At 39.2% G+C, this 16,474-nt stretch overlaps 1 protein-coding gene across 4 annotated transcripts in view; it reads left to right on the top strand.

Moving 5' to 3' along the window:
- The window catches only part of RBPJ (recombination signal binding protein for immunoglobulin kappa J region), a 57,427-nt gene that overhangs the window by 28,111 nt on the left and 12,842 nt on the right, over positions 1-16,474 (top strand). For all 4 annotated transcript variants that reach the window (XM_072037727.1, XM_027457295.3, XM_072037726.1 and 1 more), the window contains 4 exons: positions 1,957-1,995; positions 5,440-5,535; positions 14,337-14,502; positions 15,605-15,779. In XM_072037727.1, coding sequence (XP_071893828.1) covers positions 5,447-5,535; positions 14,337-14,502; positions 15,605-15,779 — 430 coding nt within the window. In that variant the 5' untranslated portion in view covers positions 1,957-1,995; positions 5,440-5,446. The remainder of the gene's footprint in view (positions 1-1,956; positions 1,996-5,439; positions 5,536-14,336; positions 14,503-15,604; positions 15,780-16,474) is intronic.

Genomic DNA, 16,474 nt, shown 5'->3' with positions numbered 1-16,474 from the left:
TGGACTTCAGTAAATGTGAGTCTGTAACTTCCTCCTGTTTTACCTTGCCTTGCGTGTAACATCATCTCTGCAGAAGGCTCGTGTTGCTACAGGTCGCATTTGTGTGTGTTCCCAAGTGGATTCCAGCGAAGCCGTGAGCTTTCTCGTGGATGGCAGGGGCTGGGGAAGGCTGCCAGGAGGTGCAGGGAGGTGCTGCGCCCAGCGTCAAGTGACCGGAGTTCAATTTCTGACTCCGTCAGGGGCTCTGTGAGGGGACGCTGCGCATCTCCAGAATGACTCCAAGCTTTCACGAGGCCTGTGAAGCTTCCACTCTGCCTTGGACCCCAGCCAAGGGGCTGGGTTTTGTTTCCTTGAGTCATTTCACCTGTTCCATGCCTTGCTCGTGCAGCTTTACCTGCTGCGCCCAGAGGTAGCACCAGCAGATGCTGCCTTGGAGAAGAGGTGGGCTGGGCTGGGAGTGCTGTGGGCTGCGTGGTTTCTGCTGTGCTCGTGGCCTCCTCTTGGGCTGCATCTGTTGGCCAAGCAGGTGTCATGCGTGTAACGCCTCCTGTCCTCCAAACGGGCACCTCGTCATTCTTCTCTTCGTAAATTAAAAGGTTTGGAGGGGGTGAAACAAAGAATGTGAATGACCCAAGCTGCGCATTTACGCTTTGTACATCTGGAGCGGTACCGAAATGAAATCGAAACGTGGCGAGTAATTCCCCAAGCTGAGCAGCCCCGGGCAGCCTGGCTGCACAAATGGTTCGGTGATGCCACCAGGAATTCCCCCGGCGGGTCCTCGTCGTCCTGGGGAGCCTCCACGGCTGCTGTAGGGAAATATTCGGGGCGGGTTTCTCCTTCATCTGGGAAGCGTGAAGGGGAAGATATGCCCGCTTAGCGAGGGGCTTGGCAAGGCGCAGCGATAGTTATGAGCACTGACAGCAGCAGTGCTCTCTCTTGTGCCTCGGTTTATTTTTAGATAGAAAAGTGTTAAGCTAAGCCTGTTAGATGTTTGTCTTCGAGCTGATAAGTGCCTTTTTTTTCCCCTTTTTCTTTGTCCTCATTTTATTTTGCGGTTATACTTCCGTACCAGGTTGAGCAGATGTACATCGCTGTGTACAGCCGTCCTTTTTTGCTCAGGTCTTCTACTCGATGATTTGGGTTTAATCTGAGGCTGATTTTTATTACTAAAAGTGTTACTGCCTTGTGTAAACTCATTTTCTTATGTTAGCTAAGGCTCGTGTAAGGGGCGTACAAGAGCAAGCGAAAGCACTGGAGGAAATGCAGCTGTCTCAAAACACTTTGACTAAACAACATTCGGTGTATACCAGGCTATTTCTGGCTCGTGCTTCGCTACAATTCACAAGAGATTTCTCCTATAATTCTGTACCAGCACTATGAAGTATGTTGTCATCCTTTTTGCGCCGTAAAGAGAAACAGATATTTGAGAAATTATCCCAGTGGGGAGAAGTCGCTGTGATTTGTTAGCGCAGAGCTAAGTCTCTTAATTTCTGGGGGTAATAACTGCTTTTTCTTGGCACTTCTGAGCAATGCAGAGAGCTTCTGGTTATCTACGTAGCTGTGATACCGTAAATTTTCAAAAGTAATTTGGGGAAAAAGTAGACGTGGCTCTGACAGAAAAGACAATGAAAAGGAGTGAGTCGCTGGAGGCATTTTTTAAAAGCGTCAAGTAAATGAAAGACTTGTTTAGTGTTAAAATAACTAGTGTAAATGAAATACTTTGTAGATATTCAGCAAAGAAAGCTATCTAGTCTTCTGAATAACAAATGCCTCTGCTATTGTGGGAGGAGCTGTTGCAAGATGAATGGCATTGTAATAGGAATCAAGCTAGGAAATGCAAAGACAGTATCCCATCTTCCAGTACATTTTCAGAAACTGTAAAATTGGGGTACTATTTAATTTTGGAATTATGACTAGACATTTTTGTTTTAAACTAACAATTTCTTCTTTTTTCAGGAAATTTGGAGAGCGACCTCAACCGAAACGGCTTACCAGGTAAGTGTTAAAGAAATTCTATTTTGGGGAATATTCAGAAGTTTCCTTCTTCATCCCGAGAAGGATTTCCACATTTAAAAAGTGTGAATTGCTAATCCTAGAATTTTAAACATCAAAGCTTTTTTTTTAAAATGTGATTATTGTATGCAGTTAGCAGTCAGAAGAAAACTGAACAGCCAGTGGCTTTTTTGTTTTTAGTATGCTATTCAAAATGCCTTTTTATAAATCCCACTGACTTCAGATTTCCATTATTGTAGGTTATTCAGTAGGGTGTGAATCTGCTTAGTTTTAGATAACCACAGGTAAGCCAGATGTCTTTTATTTTAAAAGTGACTTGTGAAGTCATAAAACAGCATTCTCTCCTAGCAAAATGTGGTTGCTCTGTTACTGCTGTCATGCTGCAGGTAAGAGCAGAATTCACGTGGTGCTGTCAAGGAGCGGTCTTACCCAATTTTTGGTGAAGCCTAAGCAGTCAGCGATGACATGAAATAGCACCATCGAGGCAATTCGTTCTGGAAAGTGTTTCATGTGACTGTGGAGTACTCTGCCTCAACTGCTTCTGGGCTCTCTAGGAAAGAATTTATGCTAGAAGCTGTCAACATTTTTCAAACTAGTAACACAGGCAGTGCAAATATTTATTTTTCTCTGCCTCCATCAAAAGCCTCTACTGTGTTAAAATCCTCTGAAGTGTACAAGATCTGCAATTTTTCACAGTTTTGTGTGATGTTCTTGCTGTATAAAGACATGGAAACCCAGCATTACTGTGGCCTACTTCTGTTTTGAATGAAATTGTGTAAAGCATGGAGGGAAAAGTGTCTGCATTTTGTGTTGGGGCTATCAGTCTTGTTGCATTTCTGGTTAGGTTCATGTTAGTTTGTCTTTAACTTCATTTCAGTGCAAAATTGATCAAATTGGTCTAGACTGACTTAAAAGCTGTAATTGAACAAACGTTGCTGTTTCCTGTTGACCTACCTATTTTAAGGGATATTTAAAGGTACTGTTTGAAGTCATGAACTGCTCTTCATCTTGAGCAGTAACACCTACTAGTATCAGCCTAAAGTTAGTGCTAGAGTTTACCTTCCGTGACTTGAAACCAACAAATTTAATGACTATTTAGTCATGTCTTTTAACTATGATATCACTTAAATATAGTGACTCTAAATTTCATGTGCAGGCTTTCAGCTATTAGATGTGTCAGGTGCTTTTTACTGTGATTATAGAGTAGGCATCTGGGAACTGCTAGCCATCCTCCAAGGCAAGAGCTTGGAAACCTCAGCTATATGAGGGGCTAGAAGGAAGCAACCAAACTGCTTTTCTCTGAAGAGAGGGGCGGGGGAAGCCTCACATTTTTAGGAGTATAATTCGTTTATGTAATGCTTTTAAAAAAAAAAAAAAAAAAAAGTTAAGGGCATTTAGTTTGGTTTTGGTAAAATTAATCTTCTTTTTTTGTACAGTCCTGTTTGCCTCATAATCTATTCATCCTCATGCAAGTGTAACAAGATTTTTTTTTCAGATGTGCTTCTTAGGAAATGCTGAAACTTTTTTTTTTCTTTGCTGTGCAAGTTCGTTGACAATGAAAACACTCACAGCTTCGTTCATCCTGTGCTAGTTGTTCTTGTAATAAGGTGTAAACTTCAATAGTATTACCTCTGTGGAGAGGTTTTAGATTTAATAATGAAAAATGCCATGTAAGGATTGCAGTGCTTACACGTTTTCTGTATCAGTAGGAGGAGTTGTAGGGGAACATTCCTCGTTCTCCTAGGAGCTCAGGTCATACACGTCTGCTGTAGCAACTGACCAGTTGAAAAAGCAGAATTTCTTCCTGACACAAAGCTACACAAACATTAGGTAGCACTTAGCATTTTTAGTGACTGAGTTGCTGGGTTTTGGGGTGTTTTTTTTTTTTAATGGTAGTCAAGCCAAAAGTTTTTTAATATATCAGATGCTCCTAATTTAGTATGACAGTACTTTTGATAGAATATTTCAAATTGTCAGATAAAGTTTTTAACCCACTTAAATGCAGCTGGTCTATTATAACGTGTAAGAATATTTGCTCAGTGAAATGTGTCTTGTGGCTTAAGATATATTTGTAAACAACGATTGCAAATAAAGTGCTTATGCAGTTTGAGACAGTTCTGACAATTTGTATTGTCATGGATGAGCATCAGTTTTACCAGTGTCAAATGTAAATAGATCAAGTTAATTCAGCTAAAACAAAAATTTGACTTTTCTCTGCTCTTACATGCTGCTGTCTTACACGGGCATGGCAAATGCATGAATTTAAAACACGTCATTAGCAAAGCTGGATTGTTGTCATTTCCCCCTGCCTCCACCCCACCGACTTGCTTTCCTTTATGAAACTGTATGTGGGGGATTTCTTTTGGAAAAGGTGTCGCCAACAAAATTTTGCTTTTGTCTTCCGTATTTTTTCACTGGAAATGTTTTTACAGAGAAGCCAAGATGTCAGTTTACTTTGGTGTCACAGGTCTGTCTAAAGGGAGTTCAACAGTTCAGTGCAGTTCATAAAAAATTCCTCTTCTGTAAGGTTTCATCTCTTTATATAACTTCCTGTTAAATTCATAATTTGTTTGTATGGTTGATGACTTTGAAGATGAGTGCATTGGTGGGCATTCAACCTGCAAAAGCTCCTCCAGGGACTTAAAAATGTTCTGTCAGCACTTTGACACAGCTAAACCCTAGGGTGTTGAATTTGGCATGCTGCTTAATGAGCAGTTAGATTATTATACAGAGGAATGATAGGGTGTATTGTTCTCTTATTTCTCTCAAGGAATGGCTGTTGGTGTGTCTGAGGTAATTACAGCTTTTATGACTTCTGTCATTACAGTGATGATGAATGATAGAAAAATCTATTATTTTTTTTTTGGCCTGATTGTATGCAGGAAATAAAGATTTCTCTAGAAAACTAGATCAAACAATAAAGAATTTTTTTTTCTTATCTTCATAACCAAAAGAAAACTAACAGAAACATGACAAAAGTATTGATTCAGTTAATAGCTTAAATGAAATTTCAGAACAATTTGTTGCTATCATGAGAAACTGTACTGGTTAAAGAGACAATATTGAATTGGGTTCTAATCGAATATTTGGATTGAATTTTACAAAGTCAGATTTTGAATGTGTTGTAGTGATAGGCTCTGAGATGATTTCATATCGCAAACATCCTTTTTTGTGGACAGTGCAGTAGTAGCTGTAAATGACCACAAACCACTGCTGCACTGCTAGCTTGATACCAAATAGTTTGTTGTTTTTGCTGTGCAGTTGTCATAGCAAACAAAACAAGTTATCTTCACCCTATCAATGTACTAACGGTTGTTGTTTTCAATTTCATTTGTATCTTTCTGTCCTAAAGCTGCCTTTGGATTATTGTAACTATAAGCAAAACCAAAAGAACTTTCAAAACTTATTTTGTCTTTTAATTTTTAGGGAAGCAATGCGAAATTACCTAAAGGAGCGAGGTGATCAAACAGTGCTAATACTCCATGCAAAAGTTGCGCAGAAATCATATGGAAATGAAAAAAGGTAAGTCTCTTATCCTTGCTGACTTCCTTCCACAGCTTCCAGCTAGGGACGCTGTAGTGTGTGGTTATTATGAAATTGCTAGCCTCATGGTTGTGATAAACATTCTCTTACAAAAATCAATACAGTACAATTAATTTTCAGTAATAGGTAGGGGACAGACACTACAGGAAGATGTGAGGATGAATGCTTTTTATGCAAAGGTGAATTTCCTGTAGTCTTCCCTGTATGATGCTTTTTTTTGCATGAGTGGTAGAAGCAAGTAGGGTGATTCTTGATATACAGATTCTAGTCCTCTTAGGATGAAATAGAGTTGTCTTTAATTATGAAAGTTACTTTCCTACCTTGAGTTTCACTAAAATAAATAGTGCCATGTTCAATTAGGAGTTTTCAGATACTTTGGATTTGTAATGTTTCTTCACCACAGAAGAGCACGTTCTGCATGTTAATGGGTTTGAAGTTTCAACCTTTTTTCCCCCATGGTTGTGGAATCTATCATTGCTTTTTACGGCTTTCTGAGATTGGAGATTTTAACTTGTTTTCCTAGGCAAATGTTAGTAAACAGGAATATAGATATATAGTAGAATTAAGCCTATGAAGTTCTCTGTTCAGTACTACCAATCTAAAACACATTTTGTGATGTTTGTGGGTCATGGAGGTGCAAACGGTTCTTTAGTATTCTGTGCCTGGGTAATTCTCTTCCAAGATGTGTCTTCTTCCCTGATGGTCAGTGTCTCAAATCTTTTCTTTAGGGCAGTTCTGCGGTTTTTGGTTCAGCAGCTCCACTTGCTTACTTATTCTGAGTGCTTTTTAGATCTTTCTGAGGTTCTTGATGAGAATCAAATGGGCACTCAGGGCAGGAGGAAGGGCACAAAAGCAGGCAAGTGTGCTGTGGCTTTACTGTGTATTTATCTACACAGCCCTCTGCTGCTCACTGCCCTCCAAAAGAGCTGCAATGCAAGTCCTTACCAGCAGTAAATAACCCTTTGCAGCAAATCTAACAGCCAAAGATTAACCATGGCAATATAGATACCTCTGTTTGTTTTCCTCCCAGATTTTGTTGTCATTCAAGAGTTGCATAGTGAAGGCTCATTGCAGAGGAATTAAGCACGTTAGTCCCAGAGAAATGAGGTGCGTGCCAGCAGATATGAAAGCAAATCTCGAAACAGCTCGGTTGTAACTTCAGTCGGTTTCTTCTCCTGGGGCCAGAGCAGTTCTCGTGAAAGCAGGAACATTCTGCAAACCTGCCCTGTGTCTCATTAGGTTGGAGAACAAATTGCATCAGAAGGAGGGAGAAAATAAGAAGATAAAGTCTGTTGTTTTGATTATTGAATGTTCCATTACTGTCTGGAAAACTTAAGTGTTATGAAGAACACAGGGCAGAGCTTTGGATTATCTGCTAACAGTTTCTGGGAGCTCCAACGTGCTTTTCATAGCGTTGCTGTAAATTCCTATTGCCTTGAATATGTGCATATGCCTCGTTTGGTGCTGTGAAAGTCACTTTGGCACATACATTGCCTAAACTCTCGAGTACTGGTAGCACTCTGTAAATTAGTAATTCGTTTCTCACTGCTTGAAATGATTGCAAAGTAGCATTAGGCATTCTTCTACCACCTGGACTTTGTGGGGTGCAGTGTAGTTGCCTAACTCAGCACTGCCATAGCTGTTCCTGAAAGGTATCTCAGTTTCCCTGCTTAAAAATGGGAGCGTGTCAGTGGTGTGCAGGATTTCAGAGCTCTGCAAAAAAAGGCTAGGAATTAAAAGAGTTGGATGCTTGTTATAAAATAATATGATGGTGACAGGAAGAGAGAGAATGGGCTAAAGTTGCGCCAGGAGTGTTTTAGGTTGGACATTAGGAAGAACTTCTTTACTGAAAGGGTTGTTAGGCATTGGAACAGGCTGCCCAGGGAAGTGGTGGAGTCACCATCCCTGGAGGTCTTTAAAAGACATTTAGATGTAGAGCTTAGGGATATGGTTTAGTGGGGACTGTTAGTGTTAGGTTAGAGGTTGGACTCGATGATCTTGAGGTCTCTTCCAACCTAGAAATTCTGTGATCTGATTGCCTCTCTGGTACAGGGATGAAATAGGTGTTTGGAATACATGCTAATGATTCATTTTTCAGTTAAAACCCCTTTTATGTTACTAACCCACTTTTTAGACTATTTCTGTTACTGTTCTGCTACCTCCCAGGCTGTGAGCACCAGCAATGATGTCCTGTTGATATCTGGATTGTCAGCATAACCAAAAATTCTAGTTATTAAATCCTTGTATCCTTGTGTGCCCCCAAGGTACTTTGTGCAATGGAATGATTAATTAGCTTCTTTATTTTATTTTATTGAGTTTTTAAATTGCTTCTGGTTTATTCCTAGCAGAAAAGTGCCCTTTTTGTCTTTTGTATTGCTGGACTGAGGAGAAATTAGTGACATTTTAAGGCTACTTTATGCAACTAGTTAATCAAGTTTTCATCCTTTTTAATAGTAAATACCATTTCTAAAGAGAGTTGTTTTCTGTACATCATTATAGACCTATCTCATACCTGTTTTTACTGACAAATGCCAGATGTTCCACAGGACTTCAGTATGGCATGGCTATAACTGGTTAGGTTTTGATCCATAAAGATTAAGGTATATTGCACTATGTTTTGGGGGGGGGGGGAGTAAGTCTTTGCATGGCATAATTAAAAGTCCGGTGCAATAACTGCCTTTATCTATTTTGATGAGGTTTAGTAGATGGTGAAATGCTCTGTTGAAAGCAGGTCTCTCATGATATGGTCTGGTTTTAGTGTCCTCCCAGGACAGCTCCAGGTTGCTCCCACATAGGTGGAGACTTTCTGCATTAGTTTGAGTATTCCTGATACTCGTCCCGAAATAATGGTGTGCTAATGAAGGGAGGCTTCTTTCTTTGAGTGGACATTTTTTATTAGCCTTGCTCTTTCTGGAATTCCAGTTGTTCAGTTTAATGAAGAAGTCGGGAGGATATAAGCCTGGTGCTGGCCTTGAGCTGAATTAGACTTTCTGCCTGATGTTTCCTGCTGGTTGGCCGTCGTCTTTCAAAGGCATTCAGCTGACAGAGGCTCAGGTGATGCTGAGTCGTAGTGAGTGTGGGTGTACAGCTTGTGCTTGTCGTGTCCCTTCCCTCCTGCCCATGCTTGCTATTCACTGAGCTTTCTCTCTTCAGAGGCCGATCCTTCTTAGCACAAGGGCCGCGGTTTGAACAGTGTGAACATTCAACACTTGCAAGGACTCGAGTGTTTTGGATACCAAGATGATGTTTGTCAGCAGCTGAGGGCCAGGCTGGTACTTGTGGGCTACACGCTGTTCCAGTTTCAACACTATCACTGCGAATGTTCAAGCTGCATCTTGTACCACTGTTGGTGAAGGACCTCCTGTAATTCCTACTCAAATACTGTGCTGTGTTCGTTGCTGAGAGCGTAGCCTTTTCTAGGGCTTACCTCATGGCTCCACTTCTTTATCCTCAGCACTCCAGCCCCTCATTATTTTTCATTCATTTCATGTTCTGTTGTGTTCTTTAGTGGATGTTGTCAGGCCATCCAGCTCCTAAGGAGAGAAGGCTGCCGGGTGTTTGCATGCTCAGAGCAGCATGGGTAATTACCAGCCTCCGGCCCTGACCCAACTGACCAGCTGGTACAAAGGAAAAACTTCCCTGCTAGTGGCACCCTGGAGTTAAAGAAAACATGGTAGACACCTCTAAATCCTCCTTAAGGCACTGACTTCCACAAGATGAACAGAGGCGCAGATGACTTGGATATATGAAAAATCAAACCTTAGGGAACAGAGCCCTGTGGTTTTAAAAGAGCACCGAGTGCATCACAGCTAGGTAGCAATGTAATAACCTGATCTGATTTTACTTTCTGCCCCTTCCCCTCTTGGCAGGTTCAGTAAGGGTAGCTTCTCTACTCGAAGTACCATATTTCTCTGCATTGATTGGCTTTAGTTGGCTGAAGGGGCGGAGGGAATATTGCCTTTTCCTTGGGCGCTTGTGATTAAAAACAATATTGCAGGTTCTGTCAAAGACTCCTCTATTCCTCTTTCGATTGTTGCAGTCAAGACTCAGAAACCACTGGAAATTATCTTGTTCTTCCCTTGAAGTCGTCTGGAATAAAGGGGAGCTCCCTCAGACACCTCAGCTTGGTGCTCTTGCCGTGAAAAAACATTCGGTTTCCAGTCTGGTGGGCTGGATGTGTCAGAAGCAATGAGTAACAGCTTGCTTCTGTTTCCTGTACTGCGTTTCTAAGCTCGTAGCCTTAATATAGTTGGTAGTGCTACGTCCTTCCCTTCCCTTGGTTGAAATGAAATTATACTGAAAGAAGGCAAATAGTGGAGGCCTTCTGATTTTTGCAGATTGATCCTCTCTCTGATCTTTCCTGGCTAACATCAGTCCCAATGTTAGCTGAGACTAAAAGTGCCTTTTTGGTTACACCAGTCACAAATCCTTGGAAGATGCGTGAGGGGGCATCAGAGAGAAGGCAGCCTCTGCTTGAGAAACCAGGTGTGCACAGGGAATCTGTTCTCAACTGCATGTTGTGGGGTTAGGTTGCTGAAGGTACTTTGTATATTTAACCTGGTATCCCAAAACGTTTTCCTGGTTCAGCCAGTCACCCTGCCTTAAATCAGCAAATAGGAGGTACTGAATCTGCACCTTGCCATGAGGCTTTAACAGGCGTGGAGTGGGTTTTGTCTGATGAAGCTGTTCCTGGCTGCTGCACTTCCAGTAATGAACGAGCTTAAAGAGCTGATCAGATCTCATGTGGTTTCCAGATCAAGTTGTTAGGTGTTAACCTCGTGGAGGAATGCCCTTTTTTGTTCTACTGCTCATGCAACAAAGAATTACCAGTCCATCCGTGGCACAGAGAAGAGGTATTAAGAGAACATGTCATAAATCCAGAGAGGAAATCACGTCCTCTGTGGTTTTCCACTGTTACTTCTGTACTGAAAATCCTGACCAAGCTCAGAAGAACCAGAGGCAGCTGCCTTTTCCCCCAGCACCTCTCATTTTCTTTTTGCTATAGGTCAGATTAATACTTCAGAATAATTTTTGCCTCCCACTCAGTCTTACTTTAGCTTGTGGTTAAAGAAAAAAGAGGTCGGCCCTGTAAGTCAAAGGTTGCTGAAGGAGGAGCAGTTTCATTTGTTCCACCAAGCATTGTCCTGCCGTTTTCCCCATCAGTAACACTGGAAATTACCTAAATTAACTAATTCTGGGGAGGCAATTTGCTTTCTCGTTTTTTTCCATTTCACAGTTACATGAAAGCCAGCCTCTCATAAATGTTTACATTCCTATTTACATGGGGCATGGTTTGCTAAGGAGAAACACTTCCTAGCACTTAGCTTAGACGTATCAGACACATTCTTTACTACTCTACGAAAATTAGAAATAGGAGGATACTTGTGCCTTTTATTCACACTTCTGCATAGAAAATTGGTAGTTAACCTTTTCTATATGTGGGTTCCTGGGGTTTTAAAGCAGAAGTGAAAAGCCCCCGTGGTGTCCTTGTCTGTATCTGAGGGCTGACACATAAGAAACCCCGCTGAAATCATGGTCACCCACTCTTTCCTCTCATTGTGTAGTTTTAACCTAACTTAAAATGGTCTAAGTTAAAGGTTTATTTCTTTGTTCAGTAATCCAAAGTTTTCCAGAGTTTTTCTCGGTTTCAATTCAGAAAGAGCTGTAATTGTTGTGGCTTGTTTTCTCTTCATCAGTGGGTTAAAGCTTCTTTCTTACAGGTCTTTATTGCCACCTAGCGGCTGTAGTCATGTAAAGGACTTGGGTTAGAATAAAGCTGATATGTGAATAGATAGGAAAAAAGTTTGGGATTTTTTTCAGGTGTTTTGACCAGTAATACAAACAAAAAGACTACACGAGGAAGAAAAGCAAATGCATGATGTTTTCTTCATGGTATTATACCTGTTTGTAATACAGAGCTTGGGACTACTTCTTTTCCTCCTTTCCTTTCCACCCACATACACGTCTGTGTGTATGGATACATTTCTTTAAATATAATCCTAAATGTCTGCAGACAGAATTTTCTCGGTGTAATGTTAAAGGCATTATTTCTTGCTTTGTTTTTTGGGTGTTTTCCTACAAAATGCCAGAAGTTGCAACAACCATTAGGTGCTCCTCAGAATAGATTTTTAACAACACCTATTGTATTCACATCTAGAGCTGGGAATATGAGGAGTATAAATTAGGTTGTTCTGCAGAAAGCAAATGCCTTGCACTTTAATACTTTTCTGTGACTTTAACGATTATCATTGAACATGGTTGATGTAATGACATACTGACATATTTGTCATATTTGTCATTACAAACATAAGGTATTTTAAGGTCATCTTTCCTTTAAGGTAGAGAAACATTTGAGGGAAATGAGGTCATGTAATCTGCGCTGATCTGATTTTTGAAATAAATGCAATTGAAAAGTAGGAAATGCATTACTGGTTTTGAGGAGAAAACTTTGCAGTAGGAAGGGAAAGGGATTAGTGTCTGAGATACTCATGGTGATCTTAAATACTCCCTGCTGCATCATTCAGCATCTTCACAAAGAAGGCTGGAACAGATGTCAGGTAGCAAAAGACAGTAAGCAAAAGGCATATAATAAGCCTAAAGGTGGTATATATGGTGTGTGTGCTGTCACAGAAGAGTTATTTATTACTGCTTGCTCTTTCTATTTGAAGTCAAATTCTTCAAAATTCAGAACTTCTCTGCTTAGAGCAGTAAAGTTTGACTAATGCGTTCTAATGTCGGATAACTATAAATTTCAGCTTTTTCATTAAAGGCTGTGCTAGTGGAAGTATTCTCTTGTGTCACTATTATGAAGCTGTTAAATATTTTTTGAGGCAGTTTATTGCATAGTTTTTCAAGTTGACGATTCATCAGGAAACATCTGCTTTGCAAATTGGCAAGTTTCTACCTGTTGTGTTAATGTTCTGAATGTTTGACTGGAAGAAAAAAAAAAATCCGTGTCTTCATCTGACCCATAATTACCTCCCAAAAATGAAATGTGCATAGTTAATACTGATGTAATAAGCATAAGGAAAAATGTTCATTGTTAACTTTGAACACTTCACTTCTACAAGTGGCTTTCCATTAGCTCCCAATTCCATATTCATCAAAATTTCTGTCCTTCAAAACAGTGAAGGCAATAAAAGGAGCAAAAAAATGTTATGCTATGTCTCTGCTGAAGTGGATTATCATAATGGAGGGAATAGATCATTTAGTTCTGTTGGCTTTGAATTAAAAAAGCAAACTGTATGAGCAGGTCCACAAATAAGTTTCGTGGGTGTTTCAAACATGCAAATATTTCGGCCTCCTATATGAATCTACCTTTTACAAATTGCCTTTTGTAGGCAGTCCTTTTTTTCAAAGCAGAGTGTGTGTTGTGCTTTGAAAGATTTTCCTAGACATTTGAGCTGTATGGTATATTGGTATATCACCAGTTTTGATGTGTTTGCAAAAGAGCGAGACGTTTAAGTGAGAATTTGTGACTGTGAATTTATTTGGCAAGATAAGCTTTTAAAAGCTGGCTTTTTATGTGTACTTTTTGTTGTTGTTGTTTGTTTCTCTAATAAGGAATGTAAGTTAATTGTATGCCTTAACTGAAATAGTTACAAATCTTTATGTTTAGTTGTATGGGTTCTTACTATTTACATTTTTATTATATTGTTAGTAAGGAAGGATTTTGATTTCTTCTATTTAGAAGTCTACTACTTAAAATAATTTTATTGCCATTAATAGTGCTGAATAGTTGAAGTGATGAAGTATATTAAGCTTGATTTCATACTAAAGCAGACTTACGCTAATTAAGGTTAGCATAGTATTTAAGAAAAATTGTCCATGAACTTGGTTGTTCCAGGCCACATTTTCAAAAAATTGTACCTACCTACAGGAATAAAGTAGGAGTCCTCTTTGGATTTCAAAAGTGCCAAATTAAGTGCTATATTCCAATTTGAATTAGAATAATTAGAAACTTTCTCAGTCATCCTTCCCCTTCATGCCTCTTTAGCTTCCTCCATAGCTAGCATATGCTAGTAGTTCTGCTGCTTTTTCAACTTTGATCTTAACTAAGTGATGATAAAAGCACTGCAGCTGTTGGCTAAACTCAACCCAAAAGCAAATAGGATTTGCCTTTTAACATTTTGCAGAAACTTCAAGACTAATACATGGTATTGTAACAGTGCAATTATTTTTGAACTTAATGCTTTAAATAGCATTTAGACTGACTTCAGTCAGTGCTGCTAAAGAGTAAATCTTGTTTTTTTATGATTACTGATGAAGATGTAATATCACCTAAAAGAGATTTATGCTTGGATAAAATAAACTCCCTCCTTTGCTAATGATGAAACCCAAGATGTTTAGGAATTGTAATCACCAATTGTTCATTAAATTAGTTTCTGGAACAGTCCTGTGTGTCTTAATCATGTTAATCATCTACAAAAGCAAAACACTGTCATCACTTTTAAGGCCTTTCTACTTTCTTTAAGAACATTTCTCCTTTGTAAAGGTTAAAAGTGTTTTCATTTTATAGAGATACTGTTAGCTGTCATTGAACTGGAAAGATGCTTGGTGACAGTACATCTAATGCTAATTTTCCTTTTTCTCTTTTTTTTGATTTGCATTTTAGGAAATCTTCAATGCAAATGAAGGGCATGTGTGTATAAACTGTAATGCAAAGTGTAAATTGATTGAGAAAGCTTTGGGCCTATGTCAGTTTGTGTCTCAATGTTTGTTGTTTGTTTTTTTTTTCTTAAAAATTGGGTGTAATGTTACAATTCATTTTTCATTTTCAGGTTCTTTTGTCCCCCTCCATGTGTGTATCTTATGGGCAGTGGATGGAAGAAAAAAAAAGAGCAAATGGAACGGGATGGTTGTACTGAGCAAGAGTCACAACCCTGCGCCTTCATTGGGATAGGAAACAGCGACCAAGAAATGCAGCAGCTGAACTTGGAAGGAAAGGTAGAAGTGTCATAAAACATTCAGATTACCACAAAAGATGTTAACTCCATGGTGCATCTTTCAAGGAGTGCAGTGGTTTATTGTAACTCTCATTACACTGCAGCAGATATTGCATAAGTGGTTTAAAAAATACCTCAAAAATATAGGACAATCCAGTCAGTGGACTTGATTTATGGGATCATAGCAAGGTACTAACTTTTCATTTGTAGGTTGTTGATTCAGGGTCAGGGAACTGCTACTCTTTATTTTGCTGCCATGGAAGCCAGTGACTAGGTCACCACAATTAGATGGATGATTTGGGTCTGAACAGATTCTTTAAACTGGTCTGAAATCTGGCTAGTTGCTTCCATGAGCAGTTACTAACTCAAGGAGGTTTTGCAAAATACATACCATGTGTACATTGTAGCTTAAATACATGATTTCACAGAATTCCACTGAAGATGTTGCAGCTTTAAAGTTTGTAGTATAATTTCTCAGAAATGTGTTTGTTATGCCGAGATAGACACTGTTTTGTGTGGTTTCTGAGTACTCAGTTCTTAAAATGAAGGATAATAAAAGTTCTTCTTGAGATTTTTAAGCTCCTGCTGTCACCTAGTTCAGGCGTGTAGCTATTAGTAACTTTCCATTTGCTTCAAAACCCAATCCTCTCTGATCTTTTCAAGAAAAGCTTGTTTCAATGCATTTTTTTTTTGCCCAAGCAGCTTCTTGTGCATGTCTGCTGTACTGCCTTTATAGCTCTACCTGAACGTAATTTTTAGTAGTGCTCTCACCCACTCAGATGTGGCTTTGATCCAGCTATAGGCTCTCATCATCTGCTTTCTGGCCTTAGTAAAGGTATTTAGAAAGAAATTAAAGTACTGAAGTCAGGTGCTAAATTTCACAAATCTAAACAGTAGTTCATAAAAAATGTCCATATGGAAGTGTTCCATATGAATTAGGAAAAAAAAACAAGCATTGTCAGTAGGGGGAAGAGATGGAGAAAGCAATTTCTGATCTGCTTTAGAAAATAATGTTGGTTTCCAGTTTTGTTCACAATGATGCATATAGCTTCTTGAACAGGGCTAATCTGGAAAAAGAAACAACAGTATGTTTTTACCTACAGAATTATTGCACTGCCAAAACGTTATACATATCAGATTCAGACAAGAGAAAGCACTTCATGTTATCCGTAAAAATGTTCTATGGCAATAGCGATGACATCGGTGTGTTCCTCAGTAAACGAATCAAAGTCATCTCCAAGCCTTCTAAAAAGAAACAGTCACTGAAAAATGCAGACTGTAAGTATTCCACCGTTCTTTTCTTTATGTAGCAATTCATTTTGCCTCCTACTCATTTTTTGTGTGTTCTGAGATTTTGACTACAACATAAAATACAACAAAATTTTGAATGTTTTTTCTAATTTACTTTAGAACTGTACATGAATATATTTTGAAGTGTTCCAATATAGATTATAATGTTGGGTTTTATGCAGTCACAATTGCTTAGTAAATATTAAAGGTCCACCCAAAAACTTTATTCCAAGGAGGAAATCCTTGTAAGCAAACGCATAAAGAATGCTCTATCTCAGCTTCCTAAGCTGTTGAATCCCTTAAGCTGCCTTGATCTGGTGCTTAGGATATTTTGACCAGTAGCAAAGAGGTAACTTTCATATCGTGGTAGAGTGACACACATTACCCACACTACGCCTCTTCACGTCACAGCCACCTTCTTCCTGTCTCATGCCATTTCATATTGTTTTTACTTTTAATATATTTTGCATGATCACTTTTAAGTAATTGGTTAAGAAATCTGTATGGTGATATTTCACCCAGATTTACTTGCTTACCATGATTTTTAACTAAAGATATCTCTGGTGCTAATGTACAATTGGGAGCATTTTTACTTTTTCTCCAAAGTTTTTTGCCTGCATTCCACTGGAGCACCTCAAGAGATGCCGTGTTGTTTTTTTTTTGTTTGTTTTTCTCTCTCTCTT

This window comes from Anas platyrhynchos, chromosome 4 (genome assembly GCF_047663525.1).
Source record: "Anas platyrhynchos isolate ZD024472 breed Pekin duck chromosome 4, IASCAAS_PekinDuck_T2T, whole genome shotgun sequence".
Taxonomy (NCBI): domain Eukaryota; kingdom Metazoa; phylum Chordata; class Aves; order Anseriformes; family Anatidae; genus Anas; species Anas platyrhynchos.
This window is presented reverse-complemented; position numbering and strand designations above follow the sequence as displayed.